This window comes from Nyctereutes procyonoides, unplaced genomic scaffold, assembly GCF_905146905.1.
Source record: "Nyctereutes procyonoides isolate TBG_1078 unplaced genomic scaffold, NYPRO_anot_genome, whole genome shotgun sequence".
In the NCBI taxonomy this organism is placed as follows: domain Eukaryota; kingdom Metazoa; phylum Chordata; class Mammalia; order Carnivora; family Canidae; genus Nyctereutes; species Nyctereutes procyonoides.
In genome coordinates, this window is record NW_026575048.1 from 21,588,117 (window position 1) to 21,611,136 (window position 23,020).

The window sequence follows — 23,020 nt, forward strand, 5'->3', positions numbered from 1 at the left end:
TGCCCCTATAATTATTATTTCTAAACCTTATGAGAATAGGTTGCAGATGTGTCCTTTTATCCAAATACTTTGGAGAAAACAAACCAAGAACTTTTTTTCCCCATTTTTATCATAAATTTCAATAATCAAATTTAGGAAATTTAACACCAATATAATATTACCATCTATGATATAGTCCCTATTTAAATTTTGCCAATGACTTCCTTTATGGCAGTTTTTCCTCTGATCTGGATGCAGTCCAGGGTCACCCAGTGCATTTAGTGGTCATCCTCTTTAGCCTTCTTTAGTCCCAAACAGTCCCTTGGCTCTGTTCTCTTTCTGTTGCTCTGGAAAGAGCCCTCAGTTTAGTTGTTTCTGAGGTTTGGGTGGATGAGTTTCCATTGTCCATTTGGTAGGCACTGAGGCCAAGCTGTGTAGCTGCAGAAGGGAGGAAACATGGCTGGGCACACACCTGACCCTTGTAGTCAGACCTGGACGCAGGGACCTTAACTGTGTGGAAAATTCCTCCCCTGGAGGATCTGCTGGGAAGTGCCTCAGGAAAGAAAAGAGGCTTTGTGGGGGGTTCTTCCTCAGCCTTCCCCAGGAGCAGCTGAGAGCGGGAGGGATATGACTCCTGACCATGTGCTTCCTCATGGCTGCACTCAGGGCTCCTAAGGGCTAACCAGTCTGAGCCCAGCCTGAAAAAGACTGCAGTGAGGGACACCAGCACGTCCGGGAAAGGGCAGAGGGGGGAGACCAGCAGTCCCAGTGCTAGGAAGGACCTGCCCCTTCTGGGAAGGACCCTGATGCAAGTGCCCACCCACCCCCACCCCCTCAGCCTCGCCCTGCACTCTTGCTTCCGGCAGCCCCAGCTTGATTCTCTGGAAGGCTCCTGGGGGAGGAGATTGCAGCCTGATTCTAATCAGAGCACGAGATAGAGATTGGGAGCTGGAAGGCAGTTTACTTCCCTTGGCTCTGAGCCTGCTTGCTCCACAAGGACTCCCAGCCAAAGGCCCCACCAACCTTTGCAAGAGGTCTTCTCAGAGTTCTGTCAACATTATTGAGAAGAGCATAATCTTTAGTCCTGCCCCACAGCTGCCAAGCAAAATTCTACTTGAGTCAGCTCTCTTTCATTTATTCTTAGTTCATTCATTCATTCATTTTGCGGTTGAAGATCCCTGTTCCTCATCTTTCCTCTCCCTCTTGGGAAAGAGGCTTAGTGGGGCCTTCTCGAGTGGCAGGCCTGCACCGGCCTGCTTCTGTTGAGAACATCTGTCCCCCCTCAGCCCCACCCACGGCCTTGGGTTCAGACCACCTCAGGGCTGAACTAACCCCAGCTCGGTTTACAATGTGGGTGACAGACACCACTAGGGAAAAGGCAGAGCCTTAGGGAGCCAGGAAGAAAGGACTAAAACAGGGAGAGGAGAAAGGAAACCCATACTTCAAGCACATAGTGTGTCAGGAGACCTGTAGGAACGTCATTGTTTTCTGAGTTGATGCTCAGATATCCTGCAGACATGCTCTATTCTGTCCTCACAGAAAATTGGAAAAGTTCACGTGAAAATACAGATTTCTGATTTTTCTGACAAATAAAAAGATCTGGGAGCCCTGAGCCTGTGTTCCATGTGGCAGCCATGACTGAGTCAGGAAAGCTTTTTGTGGGAATTCTCATCACTAGTTCCATCACCTGCCTGTTCCCCCAAGAGCACCTGTGATCTCATTCAGGCCTTCCCAACTCCCATCGAAGAACATTAACCCAATTCTATACATGAAAAGAGCAAGGGGAGAGGTCAATAGCGTATGGCCCTAGGTCATAGCCAGGGAGAGACAGAGCTGGGAGTCTTACCCCTTTTCTTCCTGGTCAAAGAGCTGGTATTCCCAGCAGAAGTTGGATGGACTTCAGATGTAGACGGCAAATGAAAATCTGCCCACCCAGATCTGGGGCCTCCTAGGCCACTGCAGAGTCCTGAGCTTGGCTAAACAGCTCTTGGCCGAGCCTCTGGAGAGGCAGTGCTTTACCAGAGCCTGGAGCGGGAAGTGCTTGGTCAACGGTCCCACAGCAAATATGGACAGGAGAGAGGCCTCAGGCACCTTGGCATGGGGGCATTGACCTCTCTGTGGTCAGTCTGGTGGTTGCCCTTCCTGGCTTCTCTCTCTTCTCTGGAAACAGACTCCCTTTGGCGGCATTTTGCTGCATTTGGCCTTTTGGCCACACATGGTGCATCCTGATGGCTCAACAGTGCCAGAACCACTGTAGTCTGTAAATCACAGCATAGTCCAGTCCAGTGAGGCTTCCTCGAGCAAAGCACTCTTTCTCTTCCATTGTACATTCTCCTCCCGGAAAGGCTGGCCGACTCTTTTCTTAGATGGGCTTGGCCAGTCCGCCCTAGCAGTTTCTAGGAATGAATGGAGGGACAGCACCTTAGGGTCACGGGGCATCAGAGGAGGCAGGGTAACTGCTAATGAGAATAGTTCAGTTGTGTATGACACTCTATATAACCATTTCACATCCATATGTATTTCATTCTCATAATTTTATGAGTCAGACAGGGTAGAACTGGCAAATATGATCATCTACGGAAAGGGCACAGAATATTGAGTTACCTTCTCAATTCTGCTACTTACCTTGGGCAAATTCACTTCATCTTTCTTAGCTTTTATTTCTCATTGATTTTTTTTAAAAAGATTTTATTTGACACAGGGAGGGGGAGAGAGAGAGAGAGAGAGAAAGAGAGAGAGAGAGAGAGAGAGAGAGAGAGAGAGAGCACAAGCAGGAAGAGCTGTAGGCAGAGGGAAAAGCAGGGAGCCCAATTTGGGACTTGATCCCAGGACCTTGGGATTATGACCTAAGTCTAAGGCAGATGCTTAACTAACTGAGCCACCCAGGTGCCCTATTTCCTCATTGATTAAAAAAGATAATAATCTCTCCCAGGCAAGGCTACTCTGCTTTATAACTCCAGGGAGTGCTATTCACATTAAGTACCAAGAGATAGGTCTCCTTGCTACTATGTGATGGGCCCCCTTGCAATTGTTCACAGCATGAAACTCCTCATGTGTATGTTGTGAAGATTAAGTGACATGATTTATGCACCAGCAGCACAGGGCCTGCGAGATAGTAGGTGATTAACAAATGCTTGTCAAATGAATGAACTGCTCACTCAGTCATGATGCCTTTTAAGAGGAGCTCACAGGAAGAAGGAAGTAGTGCTGGCTCCCTGTGGCTGGTGTTGCATTTCCTGCCCATTTTTCTGTGACTCCTGCCAAGTTGCCCTTTGTCCCAGGCCTCTGGGCTCCCAGCCGGCTGGAGGCACAGACTTATCTATGGGGCCTGGAGAGCTGGGCCTGGGCCGAGTAATGACCAGCCTTCCGCTCACTTGAAGTTTCCGTTGGGGGGCTGGAAGCCACAGCATCCAGATGGCTAATTGCTTTGTGCCTGTTTCTGCAAATCACAGTGATTCACTGTCCCTGCTGAAAACATGCTCTCTTTTCAAAGATTTAATGGTTTCCAAAATTAATTTAGCCTCATCTGTTATCCCCCTGCCCTTCTGCACTGTCCCCTCCTCCCAACACCCTCCTCCACCCCAGGATGGAGCTTTCTGCTCCAGAAAACTGGCTTTCACTCTGTAGGGTATAGTAGAAAAGGTTGGGGAACACAGAACACTTTCCAACTTTCCAGGGTCACCTGAGCAAATACTAAGTGTGGAGTTTTTGAGTAGAAGCCCAGGAGGGAAGGGCTTGTGTGAGGAGCACTTGTCTCACCATCCTATGTGTTTTTGGCCACCCAGCTCAGGTATGACTGACGCTCCAGAATCAGGAACTCCAAGAAGCTCCCATTTGCACTGCTTTGCTTGTAAAACTCCCAGACATCATCTGTTTTCTACATGTGAGAGACATGGTTAGTTTTGTTTATTGTAGACAGCTCATTATGGGTCCATGAGACCTGGAGGCCAGAGCCTTGGCTAAGAGAACAGAACTTTAGGGAATTTACTTTCATCTGATTCTGACTTGTTTCTGCCCATCTCTGAGTCTTTGTTCTTCCCCAGTAACACAAAGATAATATAATTCCTACCTCTGCCCATTATTCATTTATATTTATATTTTTAATTTTTTTTAGATTTATTTATTTTAAGATGGAGGAGGGGCAGAGTTTAGGAGAGAGAGAGAACCTGGATCAGACTTCTCCCTGAACATGGAGCCCAATGCAGGGATTGATCCCATGACCATGAGATCATGACCTGAGCCCAAATCAAGAGTTGGATGAGCCACCTACTAAGCCCCTACTATTCATTTGTTTAATAAACATTGATCCTTTCCATATATTAGGCATGTTCTAGAGGCTGCAAGTACAGTGATTAGAAATCAGCATAACTCAACTCACAATCCGGAGTAGAGAAAGGCAGGCCCAAGGCCAGCAGGTGAATACATGTTATGTTAGGCAATGTCAGGCATCTAAGGAAGCACCAGTCTGGCAGAGCCAGAAAGGCTCCCTGGAGGAGGCGATGCCTGAACCAAGTCCTAAATGATTAGAAAGAATTATATTGAAGAAGAAAGAAGAGGAGGAGGAAGAGGAATGGAAAAGATGAGCCATGTTCTAGGTAGAGGAAATAACATGTGCAAAAGCCCCAAGGCAAGGGAAACCATGGTCCGTACTAAGGATACAAACCAGTTTGGTGTGACTGCCTGTAAGAGTGGGAATGTGGCAAAAGTGGCTGGTAACAAACATGAGGCCAGAGCAGCAAGGCTTTCTAGCACCTTATGGAATCATTTTAAGCATGGGCCAATGCATGTTTTAGAGAAATCATTCTGGCTTCAGTATGGAGAATTGATTAGATGAGATAAGACAGCAGTAGGAAGGTCAGGTATGCAACAATTGCATCTACAAAGCATTCTAAGACCCTGGTGAGATATTGTTAGCCATTTTTTATGAGAAAAATAAACAAAATGTCTTTATGGATTTGTAAAATTCTCTCTGTAACTTTTGGATTTTGCTTTATCTATTTGAAGGCTGCATTAAATACATTCAAATTCCAGTTATTATATCTTTTCGGTGAATCATTCCTTTTATCAATATGAAATGTCCCACTTTGACCCTTACAATATTTTTTATCTTAAATTTTATTTTATTTTGCCCATCAATAAAGGACTAGTTGAATCATTTGCATTATATCTACACAATGGAGTACTATGCAATTATGAAAAAGAATGAGTGCCATCTCTATATGCTTCTCTAGAGTGATTTCTAGCTTATGTTGTTAAGATGAAACAGTAGAGTAGCATACAAACCAGTGTATGCTACTGGTTTTTGTTTTTTGTTTTTAAAGATTTTATTTATTTATTTATTCATCAGAGACACAAGAGAGGCAGAGACACAGGCAGAGGGAGAAGCAGGCTCCATGCAGGGAGCCCAACATGGGACTCAATCCCAGGTCCCCAGGATCAGGCCCTGGGCTGAAGGCGGTGCTAAACCGCTGAGCCACCTGGGCTGCTCCAGTATGCTACTGTTTAAAAAAATTTTTTGTCTGTATGTGTTTGCCTATATTCTAAAAAGGAGAATAAACCATAATATTAAAAAAATAAATTAAAAACTAAAATGTTTCTCTCTGGGAGAGAGACTAAGCACAGGGATCACTGATAAAAGCTTGACTTCTTTGTTTTTTGTTGTTGTTGTTTTTGTTTTTTTGTTTTGTATTTTAAAGATCTTAAGAAAAAATTAAGTAACCTCTATACCCAATGTGGGGCTTGAACTCAAAACCCTGAGATCAAGAGTTGCATGTTCTACCAACTGAGCCAGCCAAGTGCCCAAAGCTAGATTTCTTTGAATACATGATGTTATGGCCCTGACTCTGGAGCCATATAAATATTTACATAATTATAAAAAAATTAAATCAAAATAGAAAAAGTAATTTAAAAATAAGGAAATGATACCATGTATCAAATTGGGGGCAAAACTCAGGGAATTGTTTCAAGAGACTTTAAAACACAATAGTTTGAGGATATGACTATAGAAGAACACATACTATGGAACAATAACCAAAAGCCTTGTAACAATATTAAACTTTTTTGGGTAATCATATACTAACTATATAGTTAGTAATATTATTAAGATTATTCTGATACTACTGTATATACATAAGATGCAGCAAATAAACAATTATGTTAACATCATTAGCATCCAAGATTTTCCAGGTAAGAGAAAAGATAGACACAAATATAAAAATCAAGGGGCACCTGGGTGGCTCCATTGGTTGAGCATTTGCCTTCCACTCAGGTCGTGATCTCAGGGTCCTGAGATTGAGCCCTGCATCAGGCTCTTTGCTCAGCAGTGAGTCTGATTCTCCCTCTCCCTCTCCCTCTGTGATCTCTCTGGCTCTCACTCTCTCTCAAATAAATAAATTAAAAATCTTTTTAAAAAATCAAATAAATTAAGCAAAAATCCAAAATTTGAATTGGAAATATAAGTATGTTCTTATAATCAGTTTACTTATTTACTTAGTTTTTTAAATATTTTACTTTTAAAAGACCCAATATGGGGCTCAAACTCACAACCCCAAGATCAAAAGTCACATGTTCTACCAACCGAGCCAGCCAGGCATCCCTGGACTTATAATCAATTTAAAATAATTTCCCAGTGAGGTCAACTGAGAAGTCCTAGAAACAATAACCAACCCGGTAACAATGAGCACCTCTAATTCCTAGACTGTGACTTCTAAATACCACATTTTAGTAAGACCAGGGTTCCTTGGAGGAAATGGCTGATTATAGGAGGATAATGTACAGTGTGGAAAAATTTGCCAAACCAGATAGAAGGAAACTGTCAAAGACAATTAAGGTCTTCTCAAAAGAACTACAGCATCAACTTGAAGAGGCTCTCATTGGCCAAAGATGGGATAATTTAAGTGTCAATAGCAATGATATCTTTACTGGATTAAAACACAGAAAATATCTTAAAGCCTGAGTTAATATTATTGTCAAAAAAATAATTAGTCACCATGGGAGGATGCTATGAAAACAGCTCATAATTCTGAAAATTAGTAAAAGAAAAAAATTAAGCATTTAACCTCCTTCTTATATGAACTGTATCTCAGGGTGACCAAAAGGCTGATGAAATATTCCTGCTAATAAATAAAAAAGGAGTAAGAGATTTAGAATATCATTTCATAAAGTACTAATAATAGATTTAGCAAAGGCCATGATCAATGTCCAATAAAAATCACAGAGAGAGTTATCTGGATATAATGTGAGTCCTGATAGAAGTATACAACACAATCTAGTAAGTATTCTTGCCAAAAGCTGAACCTGAATCAAATAAAAATGCCACATATTAACCAATTCACTGGAAATACAGGGTATAAAGAAAGATGTAAACAACACTACTGTTAATCAACAAAAATTCACCTGAAGAAAAAAAAAAAACAAAAATTCACCTGAGTAAGTTTGAAGATCTAATTAGCTTTATTAAGTGATTCATGAGTTAGGCAGCATTCCATTTAGCAAATAGAGGAGTGCTTCCAGGAATTATACAAAATGGAGGGTTTTTATAGGAAAGGAGCATGGGGCAAACAGCTATTAGGAATAGAAAAGAAAGCATTGTTTCAGGCAAGGTCACCTTTCTTTAGGGAGAAGGGCTGGGGGTCTTATCTTGCAGATTATCTCACCTTCCTTTGGAGGAAGGAGAGGGACCATATGACAGATTACCTCATTGGTGCTGACCAGAAAATTCCAGATGGATTGGTTTAAAATTCCACTGCTGGAGAGGTCGAAACTGCAATTAAATCTTGGTTTGCTGTCCTGGGAGCGAGTTACTCCACCTTGGACCTGTGGTTTTCTTTTGACACTACAAAGAGGCAATCAGCAAAATCCACACCATGGGAAATTCTATTAAAAAATGACACAGTTCCATATATATATATATATATATATATATATATATATATATATATATATATTAAGATATATATTTAATAATATATAATATTTAATATATTCATATATTATATTTAATATATACATATAGAATAAAAAGGGAGGGACCCTGAAAATTAAATGAGACTTAAAAGATATATCAAATAAATGCAATTTAATATTAAAAACTAATGTAAAGAATGTTTAAATGTGATACTATAACCAAGAAGCTGAAGCAACCCAAATGTCCATTGATGGATGAATGGATGAACAAAATATCATATACACGTACAATGAAACTATTCAGCCTTAAAAGGGAAGGAAATCCTGTCACATGCTACATGGATGAACCTTGCATTATTTTAAGTCAAATATGCCAGTCTCAAAAAGACAAATACTGCATGATTCCACTGGTATGAAGTACTAAAGTAGTCAAATTCATAGAAACAGAATGTAGACATGGTTACCAGGGACTGGAATGGGGGTGGGGCAGGAAGCAGAGGTGTTTAATGAATACAGAGTTTCAGTTTTGCAAGATGAAAAAGTTTTGGAGATCTGTTTCATAACAATGTGAATATACATAACATTACTGAAGTGTATGCTTAAAAATGGTTAAGATGGTAAATTTTATGTATTTTTTACCACAACTTAAAAAAATAGGTTCAAGGCAAAAAAAAATTTAAGTGTTATAATGACATTGTGGTTATTTTTAAAGAGAGTCTCTTAGCTGTTAGAGACACATACTGAAATATTCACAGTTTAAATGATAAGAGATCTTGGATTTGCTTCAAAATAACCCAAGAAAAAGATAGGGGAGTGGGTGGGGATATAGTTGAAATAACATTCCCTAATTATTGAAGTAGAATAATGGATAAATGGAGTCTCATTATACTATTTTCTCTATCTTGCTGTGTCAGAAAATTTCTATAAGGTGTTAGTCAGCTTTTCTGTGTGGACAGTTCTCCAAATCTCATTATCAAAATTTAGGGAGGTACTCACTCTCAGGTGCTGGATGGTGGCTCAAAGTTCATTTCACATCTCAAATGGTCAATTTCTTTTAGTACAGGCTGGTGACTCTTTTGACAATGCAATTCTCTCAAAAACTTTGTCTTTAAAAAAAAAAACTATTTGATTTTAGGGAGCTCTGTATGTCCATAGTTGTTCCCATAAAATTTTTGGAGAATTGCCTCTTTCTAGATTTCACTGCAAGTATTTTGATTAATCAGCTTCTATAGAATCCTGTTTATACTCTCTTTTTTGTCCAACCCAAAGGATTTACTGGGGGCCACCTTGTTCTCTTTAGAATTGTTGGCTTGTGGGTTTTTTTGTTTTTTAACCTTTTCCTTCAAATAAGTTATTTGCTGTGGGATCCCTGGGTGACTCAGTGGTTTAGTGCCTGCCTTTGGCCCAGGGCATGATCATGGAGTCTCAGGATCGAGTCCCGTGTCGGGCTCCCGGCATGGAGCCTGCTTCTCCCTCCTCCTGTGTCTCTGCCTCTCTCTCTCTCTCTCTCTCTCTCTCTCTCTCTCTCTCTCTGTCTATCATGAATAAATAAATAGATCTTAAAAAAAATAAGTTAGTTGCATTATCTTTTCTAACTCTAAATGACTCAAGGGGAGAGGTCATGGTATTTATCCCATGTTTCCAGTGTGCTATGATGGCCCATGGGAGGGTCTAAGGAAAAACATGCCATTGAACTGATAAATGAAAACTTATTCGGGTAACCAGTTTTACCCTTAGACTGTGAATTTACATTTAAAATTAAAATGCCCTTGTAGTTAGTTCAGTACTCAGTGAGGTGGGGGAGCACCCCTTAACCCAACTCTTTGTTTTGCATGGCAATAATGGTGGAACAAGATGGGTGGGGATGGCTGGGAGGTGACAGAGAAAACATGCAGCTCTTCTCAATGGTCATGTCCAAACCCATGGCTGTTGGCCCAAAGACTATCTCCAAGTTTGATCCCTCCTGGCCTACCTTCCATATTAGGATTTCATCACCCACTCACCTCTCTGGGTGCTGGTTTATGCAGACTTCCTATATGAATAGGTGGTTTGGGTCTCTGCAGTTTCTCCCACTGCCTTGCCTGTGTTCACGCATGTGCTCTCTACAGGTCTGCATTAATTACCAGTATTGCTTCCAGTCCTGATACAGGGCCATGAAGTCTGGCACTGTAGAACAGGAAGCAAAATAGGCAGAGCAGATCATTAACTGGTGTGCTGGGGTCTCCACCTTCCTCATCCTCTTGTCTTGGCCTCTTGAGCCCAGATGTGGCCTTGAGCTCAGATTGAAATCCTGGGGAGTCTTAGAAGGCAGGAGGATGGGGCAGCCTGGATGGCTCAGTGGTTTAGCGCTGCCTTCAGCCCAGGGCCTGATCCTGGAGACCCAGGATCGAATCCCATGTCGGGCTCCCTGCATGGAGCCTGCTTCTCCCTCTGCCTGTGTCTCTGCCTCTCTCTCTCTCTCTCTCTCTCTCTCTCTCTCTCTCTGTCTGTCTCTCCTGAATAAATAAATAGAATCTTAAAAAAAAAAAGAAGAAGAAGAAGAAGAAGGCAGGAGGATGGGTCCAAAGACACACTCCTGGAGCGGTGGCATCAGATCTGTAGGAGACCCCTATGACAACTGGAGCTCTTCTGTGCCTCCCTTAAGGAAGCAGCCTCTCATGGGGAAGCATGCATGGTTGGGAGCTGGGTCCACTGCCTGTTCTCATTGGCTCTAGTTCTATTTAGCAGTTTTAACAAAAATCTTTGCCCAAAAGCTGTCTTTTTTTTTTTTATGATAGTCACACACACACAGAGAGAGAGAGAGAGAGAGAGAGAGAGAGAGAGAGGCAGAGACACAGGCAGAGGGAGAAGCAGGCTCCATGCACCGGGAGCCCGACGTGGGATTCGATTCCGGGTCTCCAGGATCGCGCCCTGGGCCAAAGGCAGGCGCTAAACCGCTGTGCCACCCAGGGATCCCCAAAAGCTGTGTCTTAATTGACTTTGTTGCATGCAGGATTTTGCTGCTTTATTTCTACTGATCTTTCAACCCTCCAAGTTCCCAAATTCTGGATTCCCTGTTAATCTTTCATCCCTTCTTGAAAACCAGCTAATCATCTTCTAAACCTTTTTCTGTCTTGTGGAACATTGTCAAATGCGTGTAGTAATAATCAAGATACACTACTAAACATCCTGTTTCACAGCCTCTTCACTTGAATCTATAAGTTCATTAGGTACCTAAACCTTCCAAATGATCACAAATGACAGCTTTTCAAGTGTTGCACCACCGCGACACGTAGGCCACCATTTTTTCAGGCTTCCAGTAAAATTTTCCTCACTACCCTTTACCCAACTCCAAAGCCAATACCACATATTGTAATGTTTTCTTTTTCCTTTCCCTTTTTCCTTTGGTATGGCAGCATCTCAATTCCATGTAGCAATTTCTGTATCTGCTTTGCTGGAGTAATAAACGTACCACACAGAAGAAAAAAACTGAAGAAAAGAAAGCTAAAAATTCATTTTATTTGACAATAATATTGAATTAAAACCAGCTTTTTATTGGTTAATATTCGCTTGGTTTATCTTTTGCCATCCCTTTATTTTCATCTGTTTTATATCATTGCTTCAAGGCTTATTCTTCTCTTATACAGTATCTAGCTGCATTTTGATTCAGAGATCTAACTGGAAGTATTAATTTGTAATTAATATATTAAATCTATATTTATTGAGATTAATGATATATTTTGGCTTTTTTTCCCTGCCATTTAAGAAAAAATTTCTATCCCAGATTCTCATTATAGGAATCTTGCCTCGTCTTTTCTTTTTTTAAAGATTTTATTTATTTATTCATGAGAGACACAGAAAGAGAACGAGGCAGAGACACAGGCAGAAGGAGAAGCAGGCTCCATGCAAAGAACCCGACGCAGGACTTGATCCCGGATCTCAGGGATTATGCCCTGAGCCAAAGGCAGATGCCCAACCGCTGAGCCACCCAGGCAATCCCTTCTTTTATTTTTTTTAATCCCATATCTTTTATCTTTCTGGCTATGATCTAGGAGACTTCCTCACTTCCATATTCCAAATCACTAAAATCTACTTCAGACTAGAGTTGCAGAACATGAAACTGTTTATCCACAGTTTAGAATTGGCCCCTCAGCAACAGGTACCCACAACTCACATTTCAGTCATCTGTCCCTTTTTCCTTCAGTGTCATCCCTTTTAGTGTCTGGGACCAGGATCACAGGCAGCTGACACCTTTGGCTTCTTCTTTTCATTGTCTATGTGAATAATAAATTGTCTAAATCTAAAAGTGGCCCATTATATCTTTACCGGTTGAATCAATCAGGTCTTGCCCTTGCCTTGATTCCCATGCATGAACATGACAGATACTGTCTGTGGATTTCCTCCATGGTAATAGAAGTTTTAGTTTTCTTACATTTTCCCTTCTTTCATGTTCCTGTATAAGTACAATATGATTTTTAAAAATTAAATCGGTAGTCAATGTCTATTTTATTATGACTGTAAATTTTATTTACTGCTGAACAATATTACAAATTATATTCCTTCCAACTTTTTGGGTTTTTTTGTAGTTAACAGTTGCCATAGTTTTTCTTTTGCTTAGTTTCTTTTTAATAACTATTGCTAATATTTAAAGAATGTTTTCTAGGTATCTGTTAAGCATCTAGTGATGTTTCTTTCCAAATGTCCAAATATATCAAATAATCTATGACTATCTTTCCTGCCATCCACCCCTGGAGGTCTCTCTTTTATGCCCTCTGTCATCTTGCTTCAATTTGGTTGGGTTGCTCTTTATACCTGGGACTCAGGAGTCATCTTAGGACTTCTTTTTATCAGTCTTATCCTTTGGATTGTTTCTCTGTTTTCTGGCATCCCGTTGTTCCCAGTTCTTGGCTTAGTCTTTCATTTCACTGAATCATATCCTTCACTATCTTCCTAAGAAAAGGTGTGTGGGAGGTACAAATTTTGAGTTCTTACGTATCTGAAAATATCTTTATTTCACACTTGTCCTTTATTTGGATAAGTATAGAAGTATAGGATAAAAATGATTTTCACTCAGAACTTAGGGTGCCCAACACTACTGTCCAGCATCCTGCGCTGCTGTTGAGATGTCTGATTCCACAGCTTCTTACACCTTCATACGCAACATGATTTTTCTCTCTAGAAGCTATTAGGTTATGTCTTTTATCCTGGCATTCTGAAATTTAAAATTATTGCCTTGGTATTTTTCCTCCATTCTCCTAAACATTTAGAGGATACCTTTAATTTGGAGATTTCTGTCTTTTACTTCCAGGAAATTTTCTTACATTATTACTATCAAAAAATAATAATAATTTCCTATATTTTGTTTTCTGAAACTGAATACTGATGTCAGAACACCTTAAATAATCCTCTAAAACTAATTTTCACTGATGTTTTTATTCTACTTTCTGGGAGATTTCTTCAACTTTATTTTTCTGCCCTTTTATTGAATCTTTTATTTTAGCTATCACATTTTAAATTTCAAATTGTTTTTGCTCATCCTCTGATGATTCCTTTTTCAAACTACCCAATTCTTTTTGCATGGAAGTGCATCTTCTTTTAGATCTGAGGCCGTTAATTAAATGGATATATAAAAAATATTTTCTTCTCTTCATCTGTTTCCTCTGAGTTCATTTTATGTTTTTAATGTTTGTTTTGCTTTGGTCTCTTTCTTTCATGTGGGTTGTTTCCTGCAAATTTGTGGTGATCCTGGGCTATACAGTTCTTTAAAACAGAGAGGCATCAATGTGGGGATGCAAGAGGGATTTATTTGACTGGCAGGCTTCACTCTTAGGCCATTTCACTGGGAGATCATTTCATTGAGAGAAAAGTCATTACTTAGGGGATTTCTCTCTGGAGCTAGTAAATATTTATCAGTGAAGAATCCTCCAGTCTTCTACCCAGGGGACATATACCTGTCAGTCTCTTTCTGGGTATGGGGTAATGGAAGAAGTCTGGCAGAGGGCCCCAATATTAACCAGTGAACTTACACTTAATTTCCCTGTTTACAGCCAGGCAGCTGCATTTCTACTGTTGCTGGAATCACTGAACTTGGAGATTCTCTGTTTCAATTCAATTTCTCTAGAGAAAAAAAACCCTCTAGTCTCTTGTAGGGACATAATTGTCTGACTGTATGGGATTAAGAGGGGATTTAGAGTTGTCATTTCTCCACATATCTTTTCCAACCAATTCCCTAGTGTTTAGCCCATGCTTCAAACCCACTTTTGCAAAATCCTCTGCCTCTGAGTTCCCCATATCTCTGGGCTGTATGGGTAGAACCTGCTTCATCATCCCCATCAGTTCCCTCTCCAGGCCTTTCTGAGTCTTAGTTTTACTTACTCTACTAATTCAGTTACCTCTCCTTCAGTCACTTTCAATCATCCCCAGATGCTGAACTGACTCTCTTGTCTAGATTTGTCTTTGTCTAGACAAAGTTCTCAGAAGCCACTTTGGCTGCAGTGAGAGATGAAAGTATCTGTTTAATGGTGTGTTCCCATATTACCACATACCACATTGCCCAAGGAAACACTGCTATAAATAGTACTTGGTCTCCTCACCAGTTCACCACAGCCTAGTTAACCCAGATGTGATGGGACTTAGTAGGATGAGGAGAAAGCAGAAGAACAGATAAAGCAAGGAGAAGAAAGGAAGAAGAATGGTGGGGAAAGGATTGTAATATTAATAATAATGTTTATAATCAATGACTTTCATAATTGCATGTGCAAAAAACTTCCAATGCATGGTCTCACTTATCCATTAATTATAACAACTCAAAGAAGTATACTCACTTCACTTAAACTATCTTATATATGAAATTGGCTTTTGTGGGGTCTAGATTCAGGGATAGACACATGACATGAGCTGGGCCAATGAGAATTGGCCCTGGGATTATTACTAGAAGTATTGAAAAAGAAGCATGTTCTCTTTTTCTTTGGATTATAAAATAAGTATCAGTGGGTGTTCAGTATATCTAGTTATTTGTTTGTTTGCTTTTCCTCTATATGCATAGAGGAAGCTCTGAAGGAATATTCCAAAATGTTAATATCAATTAATTTTTGGTGGTGGGATAACTGGTAATATTTATGTATTTATTTTTAAAACTAATTTAATTATTTATTAATGAGAGACATGGAGAGAGAGAGACAGAGATACAGGCAGAGGGAGAAGCAGGCTCCATGCAGGGAGCCTGATGTGGGACTTGATCCCGGTACTTCGGGATCACACCCTGAGCTAATCCACCCAGGCATCCCAATATTTATGGCTTTTAGCATTCGCTTTGTGCAATGGTAGTATCGTAACCAATGAAGTTTATCCAAGGCGCAATTATTGCTAATATGGCTTTTACCATTTACGTATTATTTATATTTTCTATAAAGTAGTATATTACATTTATATTAACATAAATTTTTCTGTTATAAATTACTGTTTTTAATTATAATATATTTATGTTATAAAAAATATAAATACATAGTAATATATTTACTATCTTTATAGTATATTATTATATAAATAATAGATGAATGTAATTTTTACACTAATGTAAGACAGAAGTGCAAATACCCATTTATTCCTTTCTTTGGTTACTGCCTTAAACCCAATTCCCTATGGCTGGCAGGGCATGCATGCTTGATCCCATGATGATCGAATTTCCCAGAACAACTTTTTCAAAACTGAGTATTTTACCTTATCAAACTAAAGTATTGAGAAAAAAGAAAATTGTCAACTAAATTTTAGCAACTAAACATTTAGCAACTAAAAGGTTCTACTGGTTTGTCCATATCCCAGCAGACCTTGAGGCTACTAACAGAACAAAGTTGAAAGGTGGGGAGACCCTGCTCTCCCAGAGGGGTTCTCACTCCACTCTGGGTGGCCTGTGGCAGGGGGTCTAGGGGTAGATGTGCCAGTTTTACATGACTTTGTGGTCTTTTCGGAAAGAGCTCAGTGGGCTTGTCACTGACTTTGATGGTCTCAGTAGCCCCACCAGAGAGAGGAACAGATCACAACCCCCTAGCAGAAAAAGGAACAGCCCGGGCCTGGCTCAACCCTTCCCTGGCTTTCCTCCTCCAGGGTTTGTGAGTCCTCCTGGGAATCCCACACTGACAAGGAGGCCGTCCCTGCTGGCTAGGACCTCAGTCCTCTTTTCCACAGCCCAAAGGGGCCCCTCCCACAACTCCCCAAGGCACAGCTAAGGCCAGGCTGCAGCATTTAACAAAACTCCCCCTAAACCCTGAAGAGATAGGAAAATGCCTTCTACAATTAAGATGCAGGGCCCCTAACTTCACATCATACCGAATTGCTTTGTCTCTTTTCTAGAATAGATTGAAATTTTATCCTTGTGTAACCCAAAGACCTATTAAAATATTTTCCTGAAAACAAAAGGGATTATTCCCACCAGAGCAATCTGCTTCCCCCTCCGCAGGAGACAGAGGAACTGGTATAAACCCCAGCCCATGCAGTTTCCAATAGCTGTTTGGCCCCTTTTCTTGCCATTGCTGCTTCCAGAAACAGCAGCGCCCACTTTCTGTATGCTCCGCTGTCTGCCTGTTTGGAAACAAGTCTGACTCTGAAAGAGGGCAGGGATTTGGCTGACTGGGGACTATGGACTATGCCAGAGACCCAGGAGAGGGGCAGCAGGCCAGTGGCCAAAGAAACCACCAGTGTTCCCGAGACTGGGGCTTTAAATCTTGGAGTCAGATGTGGGGAGGGAGTGCTCAAGGTATCAGCTAGCCAGGAGCTCCGGGATCTCTGGTGACCTCTAAATGTAAAGGGGGCACCTGGAACAGATGACCTCTCCTGGCTCTTCCTGCTCCGAAAGTCTCCTTAGCTCAGTGAGGTCAGTGAGGCAAGGGACTTGTTCCCCAGTTGTAGGTTTCCACTGGGCTCTTCCCAGTTTGCTTCAGTGCTGCCAGAGTGCAGCCCTTCCACCCCAGAGTGCCTACACCGCCCTCCTCCCCTTCCAAGGCTTCTTAGCTTAAGATAACAGTCTTTTGTTCTCCCAGTGACTCCACACCCAAGGGGAGAGGGAATGAGGAAATCTTAGGAAAGTGTATCCTATCTGATGAAGGTAAGAGGCTGCTCCTCTGCTCTGTGCCTTCCAGGGGAGTTTGTTCTCAAGGGCCCCCACCCAGTTCAGGAGGCGTTTCTGGGCTTGGCTTCCTGGCAGGGGAAGCTCAGAGGCACTGGGGACACAGAGGGTGGCAAAATACCTTGGCCCATAAATTTTCATCTTGGGGATACATTAGGGATTTTTTTCGCCAGAGAATCCTCCAAGGAGAAGGTGGGTGTCTTCTAGTGGCTTCCCACCAGACCCCTGATTGGGTCTAAACTTCTTAGCATGGCATCCAAGACTCTGCAGAATCTTGCCCCAGCTTTCCTTGCCAATCCCAACTTCTGCTATCTCTCCTCAGACCCGCTGGGCTCTAGTTACATGGAACTACTGTTATTCCCCTGAAAATGTTATGCATTTTCACACCTCTGTGACTACTTTGCATATACTATTTCCTCTGTCTGAAGTGCCCCCCCTGCCACTTCTCTTTGAACTCCTACTCATTCCTCAAGACCCTGTTCAAAAGTCAGAGGCCTCTTCAAAGCTTGCTTGACTCCCCAGACAGGACTGGTTGCTCTGTGCTCCAAGGCATAGGGTTCCCTTTCCTGGCTCATCACCCAGTAAGTACTTATTAGGATTTGCATGTTTATCTTACTCTAGTCGCTCCTTCAGGGCAAGGACTATGTCATTCACCTTTGTAAATCCAGTGCAGGGCCCCAATAATTCCTCAGGCAATATCTGTGTAAGAACGAACACCCAACACCGTTTCTGCTGGATTTGTGGTATTTTTGAGTGGCATTAAGAGAACACTTCTGTCACCATGGGTCTCCCTGGCCCATAGTGCCATCTCTCCAGACAAAGGTAATATATTTGTGAATCTGAATATTCACACAGCATCAGTACAGCAATCCTCAGGTAATTTTACATCTGATTTTATTTTATACGTTAACTCCCTGGGTGATTATTATAGTTACCATCATAAGATGAAGAGACTGAGATGCCAGGTGATTAACATTGTGTTCAAGGTTAGAGTACCTACAGAGCAAAGCTGGGACTTAAACCCTGGTATTCTGGCTGTAAGATCCACAAGACCTCTGCCTATACCAGAGATTCTCAGTAAATGGTCTTTGAATCAGAGCAGCAGCATCTTGGATCTTGTTGCAAATGAAAATTATTGGGCCCTGCCCTAGACCTACTGAATCAGAAACTCCTGGGATGGGCCCAGCAGTCTGTTTTCACCAGCCCGGCAGGTGATTCTGTTACATCCTTCAAGTTCAAGAACCCTGGCCTACACTATAACTGTGCCAGCAGCCCAGAGCTGGAGCCAGAGGAGGGCGCTCCAAGGCAAACTTTCACCTCAAAGCAGTCGCGGCAGCTGGGATAGGGCAGGTAGCAGTCAGGGTAGAAGGGAAGAAAAGGCAAAGACTGAGTTAGGAGACAGAGTTCTAATCCCACCAGCTCTGCAATTATTAGCTGAGTGATTCTGAGCACTTCTCTGGGTCTCAGTTTTCTCATCTGTAAAATGAGGATGTTGACTAGCTGATCTCAAATTTATGTTCTTTATGTTCTGTTATTCAGCTCTCCTTCTTTGGAATAATATGTTGTCTATGTTAGGAATGGAACGAAGACAGAATATGAGTGCTCATTTTTAGTGGATTTTTCCCATACTTGGAAATCAACAGCCCCAAATTCCAAATGCTTGGACTAGCTACCTTCTCCTCCTTAGGGGCAGAAAGTTCAGAGCAAACATTTGAGTCGACTCATGAAACTTCATTAGGTGAAAAAATAGAAAACTGTCTGATGGTATTGGTTTGGAGCCCTTCCACTGAGGCTCCTCCACATGGGCCTTCCCCCCTCACTGATCCCTCTCCTGTTACCTGCTTCCCCACTGTGACTCTCCCATACCCTCTTGCTCACAGGACCATCTCCCTGTTCCGCTAGTGAGCCTGTGTACATTTCCTACCCCTTTTCTTGGGGCTGCCCAACTCATAAGCTCTCACTTATCCAACTTTTTTGAGGAAGGTGAGGTATGATGTGTTAGGGTGACTTACTAGGTGTGCCAGGGACTCAATGGTCCAAGGGGGAGTCTTCCCTGGAGCCCCCCATAGTGGATGGGCTGGGCCCATAGGTACCACATGGTACCTGGTGGGGCCCAGTATTTACTGGCAACTGGAAAACCTTTATACATCAGGATGAAAAGAAGGAAGATTGTTTCTTGCCCCTTTGAGATGATTATGAAAATTTGAGACAAGTAATTGTGCCGTAAAAGTAGAACCCTGAATCAGAGAGGTGGGTAGTCAGCAAGAGTGCATGATTGAACTCTCAAGTCTGGGGGGCTATGAGAAGGTGGGCAATTTTAAAAACCAGCCAAATAGTATGTCACCTTTGGTATAATCACATGTGCCAGATAAATGGCCTGAGTGTCAGTATCACACTCAGACTTTCAGTGTGAGTTTTCCAGAGTCCAGAAAAAGCTTAAAATGCAGGATGTCAGGTGTTGCCAAGTCCTTAGGTTAAAAGCCAAAGAAGGTAGTTATTAAACAGGGCCCCAGAAAGGACAGGAGCTTACTGAGGCTGTACTCCTCGGCTGCAGGTAGCTCAGTGAAGCTGGATCCCTCCTAGATTGGGTATCAGTGGAATCATGCAGGTTAGTAAAGAATACGTATATTCTCCAAACTCACCAAGTATACATGAAGTATTTTTGGTTTTTATATGTTAATTGTGCCTAAGTAAAGTGTTTTTTGTTTTTTTTTTTTAAGAACGTGTGTGAATTTGTGTGCAGTTCTAATGTACTCTTTAAATCCGCACACCTCGTCAGTGGTGGCTGATTTCCACTCAATTCCCTGGAGTCCTGTGTGAACACTTTCTGTGGATGGCTACTCCTTTCCACTCCATTCTGAGCCCTGTCAAAGGGGCCCTGATAGTTGAAGTGCAATCTGGAAACTGCCAGTCTGCCTCAGTGGTCCTGGCACCTCCCAGGATCCAGGGGGCTTGAGGGCCTGGGCAGATGCAGGCATAGTGTCATCTCACTGGGACTGCTCCAGAATGGGTCCCTCCTCTCTATAACAATCTGTTCCTGCCCCAACTCAGCCTGATGTTGGCCTGTTCCCCTGTGAGATATCCCTCTCCTCCTTCTGCATATGTTCAGAAGGTGTGTCAGCTTCACTCTTTAGAATCTTCTAAGCATCCTACTTGCCAGCTTATATGACTTCTGAACATTCATTTCTGGTGCTGTCTTCCATCCGCAGGTTGGCCAAGTCGGAACACCGTGGTTCTTTAGCTGTTCCTGAAGTGGTGCTGGAGCAAGGAGGTGTGGGCCAGAGTCGGAATAAGCTGATGCAATCTAGCTGTGTGGGCCCCCTTCCACCCACTCCACCCTTCCCCTTGCAAATTATGTTACTTCCCTGGGCCTCACTTTTATCATCTGTCAAAGGAAAATGTTGATTCAGATGCCCTCTCAGGTTCTCCTACTCTAACATTCTGAAATCCTGGAGCCCAACCTGCCTAAAACAGAAGGCTCCGATCTGAGGTCCTGCCCATGACCCCACCCATGCCCAAGTGGAGCTGGAAGGGAGCACATGCAGTGTCAGGACAGTGGGGAGGACTCTGGGCCAGTTGAACACTTGCCTTTCATGGACTAAGGTTTAAGGAGCGCCTGTTGGGTGGGACCTGGCTGGAAGGAATGAGCCAGCCTCCCCCAGATTTCCCCCTGCCTGAGTGCTTGCCTCATAGACTGTTACTTCACCCTCCTTACCACTTCCCAGGGCGGGGAGGGGAAGGGCAGATGGGCAGAAGCTGATGCAAAAGAAGACAGATGCAAGCCTGTGGGGTTCTTCGAAGACAGAGCAAAGGTCAGCTGGGCCGGCCCACCTAGGCTGCAACTGCAGAGTTTCTCCTTCCTTCCTTCCTTCCTTCCTTCCTTCCTTCCTTCCTTCCTTCCTTCCTTCCTTCCTCCCTCCCTTCCTTCCTTCCTTCCTGTATATATATATTTTTTTGGAGTTTGATTTGCCAACATTTAGCATAACACCCAGTGCTCATCCCGCCAAGTGCCCCTCTCAGTGCCCACCTCCCTTTCCACTACACCTTGTTCGTTTCCCAGAGTTAGGAGTCTCTCATGTTCTGTCACCCTCTCTGATTTTTCCCATCCATTTTCTCTCCTTTCCCCTTTATTCCCTTTCACTATTTTAATATTCCCCAAATGAATGAGACCATATAATGTTTGTCCTTCTCCAATTGACATACTTCACTCAGCATAATACCCTCCAGTTCCATCCACATTGAAGCAGATGGTGGGTATTCGTCGTTTCTAATGGTTGAGGAATATTCCATTGTATACATAGACCACAGCTTCTTTGTACATTCATATTTCGATGGACACCGAGGCTCCTTCTTCAACCTCGACTCTCTCTTGGAATGGAGTTTACTCTCTGGTGTCAGAGCCAATAGTTGATACTATTGGTTAGAGTCTCTTCACATCCATTCACTTGTGGTATTCTAACCTGCAGAGAACATCCTTGCATGCTAGTACACACACACACACACACACACACACACGCACACACACATGCACCTGCCTAGTGGGGGCATCCGGAAATGAGATAGTTGTTCTGAGTATGTGCTCCCATTGCTCTTCTGAGGAAGTAGGGTCAGTCAGAAGGATGAGAGAGTGTCAGAAGATCTGGAAAATTCCTATGTAGCCAAAGTATCAAAATATGGCCTAGGCAATGCCATTTCTATTCAAGACCCTATGTATCAAATATAAATGAGACTCTGAGCTAACTTGCCTATCTCCCAGGGATCTGCATGCCTTGGACACAATATAACTCTTTTAATCTTTAAAATTAAAACAAAGTCTGCAAGGGGAAAAAAACCAAGGTGCATCAAATCCTTTATCAAGTCCTTGACAGAAGGAAAAATTACTAAATATTACACTCAAACTAGCTTGATAATGAGTAACTATAGTTTCATGATAAGTGAAGATAAAAGAACATTGTCTTACTAAACTCATGCTTCAAGGCTGCACATTCTGCTCACTAGGCTCAAGAAGTATAGTCTAAGTACATTTAGGCCTTATGTGACTCATAATCATCATAATTTACTTTGCATTTATAATGTGCCAGACGTTGTGCTGAGCAATATACATGAATTCTCACATATTATCTTCAAACCCTAGGAGTTGGAGTCTATTATCATCCCTTTTTACAGGTGCAGAAATTGAGGCACAGATACTTAAGTAACTTGCTTAAGGACACAGAGCTGTTAAGCAGTTGAGTTGAGATGTTAATCTGGTTCCCCTGACTCTGAGCTGTTTTTTTCTTCTTCTCATAAGCATCTGGAAAACTCACCTATACAAATAAAGGATTTAAGTGAGATAGAATCCTTCAAATTATAAAAGGATTCCCCAGAATGTTCTCTAAATTCCAAATTCCTCTATAACATCAGTCAATAAAATCCACAACTTTATTTTCTTGGAGCTTATTTTATTTTCATATTTTAAGGAACATAGTTTTTGAATATAACAGACTTTAGCTCTTTGGGAAGGGTCACTACCAAACCTCTCATCAAATTAGTTAATTCCAATATGATTAATGCTGTTAACAGTTGATTCATTTTCTAATGGGTATTGAGTAACTGAATTTAGAAAGGAGCTTTGGCAAGGTAGTTTATAATTTAAGTATGAATTTTATAATTATACATTTGTATATCTTCACACATAATCAAATTTAATCAAATAAATAGTCTGAAAGAGTGAAATTATGGCCTTATCACAGTGTAGCAGGAGTTGGGGGCTTTCTTCTTGAATCAGCCATCAACTTGATTTATAGATGTTTTATCTCATTAACCTTTATGTCATAGAGCTAATTGGTGATGCTGGGAACTGCAAAACACAGTTTTGCAGCCACGTAGCTCTTTAATTCCATTGTGTACCAAATTAAACTGGACCCAATTATTCTGAATCATAGAAGCCATCTCTGGAAAAACTTTGCCTCCTTTATTTCAAATGGCTTATTGGAATGAGAAACAAACTTGATGTAAACCATGTTTTTTCTCTTTTGGCCACACACTATTTTATAT

The 23,020-nt window shown here is 41.8% G+C and overlaps 1 protein-coding gene across 1 annotated transcript in view; it reads left to right on the forward strand.

Moving 5' to 3' along the window:
- Positions 1-20,866, forward strand: part of SLC4A1AP (solute carrier family 4 member 1 adaptor protein) — an 80,649-nt gene extending 59,783 nt beyond the window's left edge. Inside the window, exon 14 of the mRNA XM_055327089.1 lies at positions 20,194-20,866. Coding sequence (XP_055183064.1) covers positions 20,194-20,225 — 32 coding nt within the window. The 3' untranslated portion in view covers positions 20,226-20,866. The remainder of the gene's footprint in view (positions 1-20,193) is intronic.
- Positions 20,867-23,020: the final 2,154 nt, after the last annotated feature.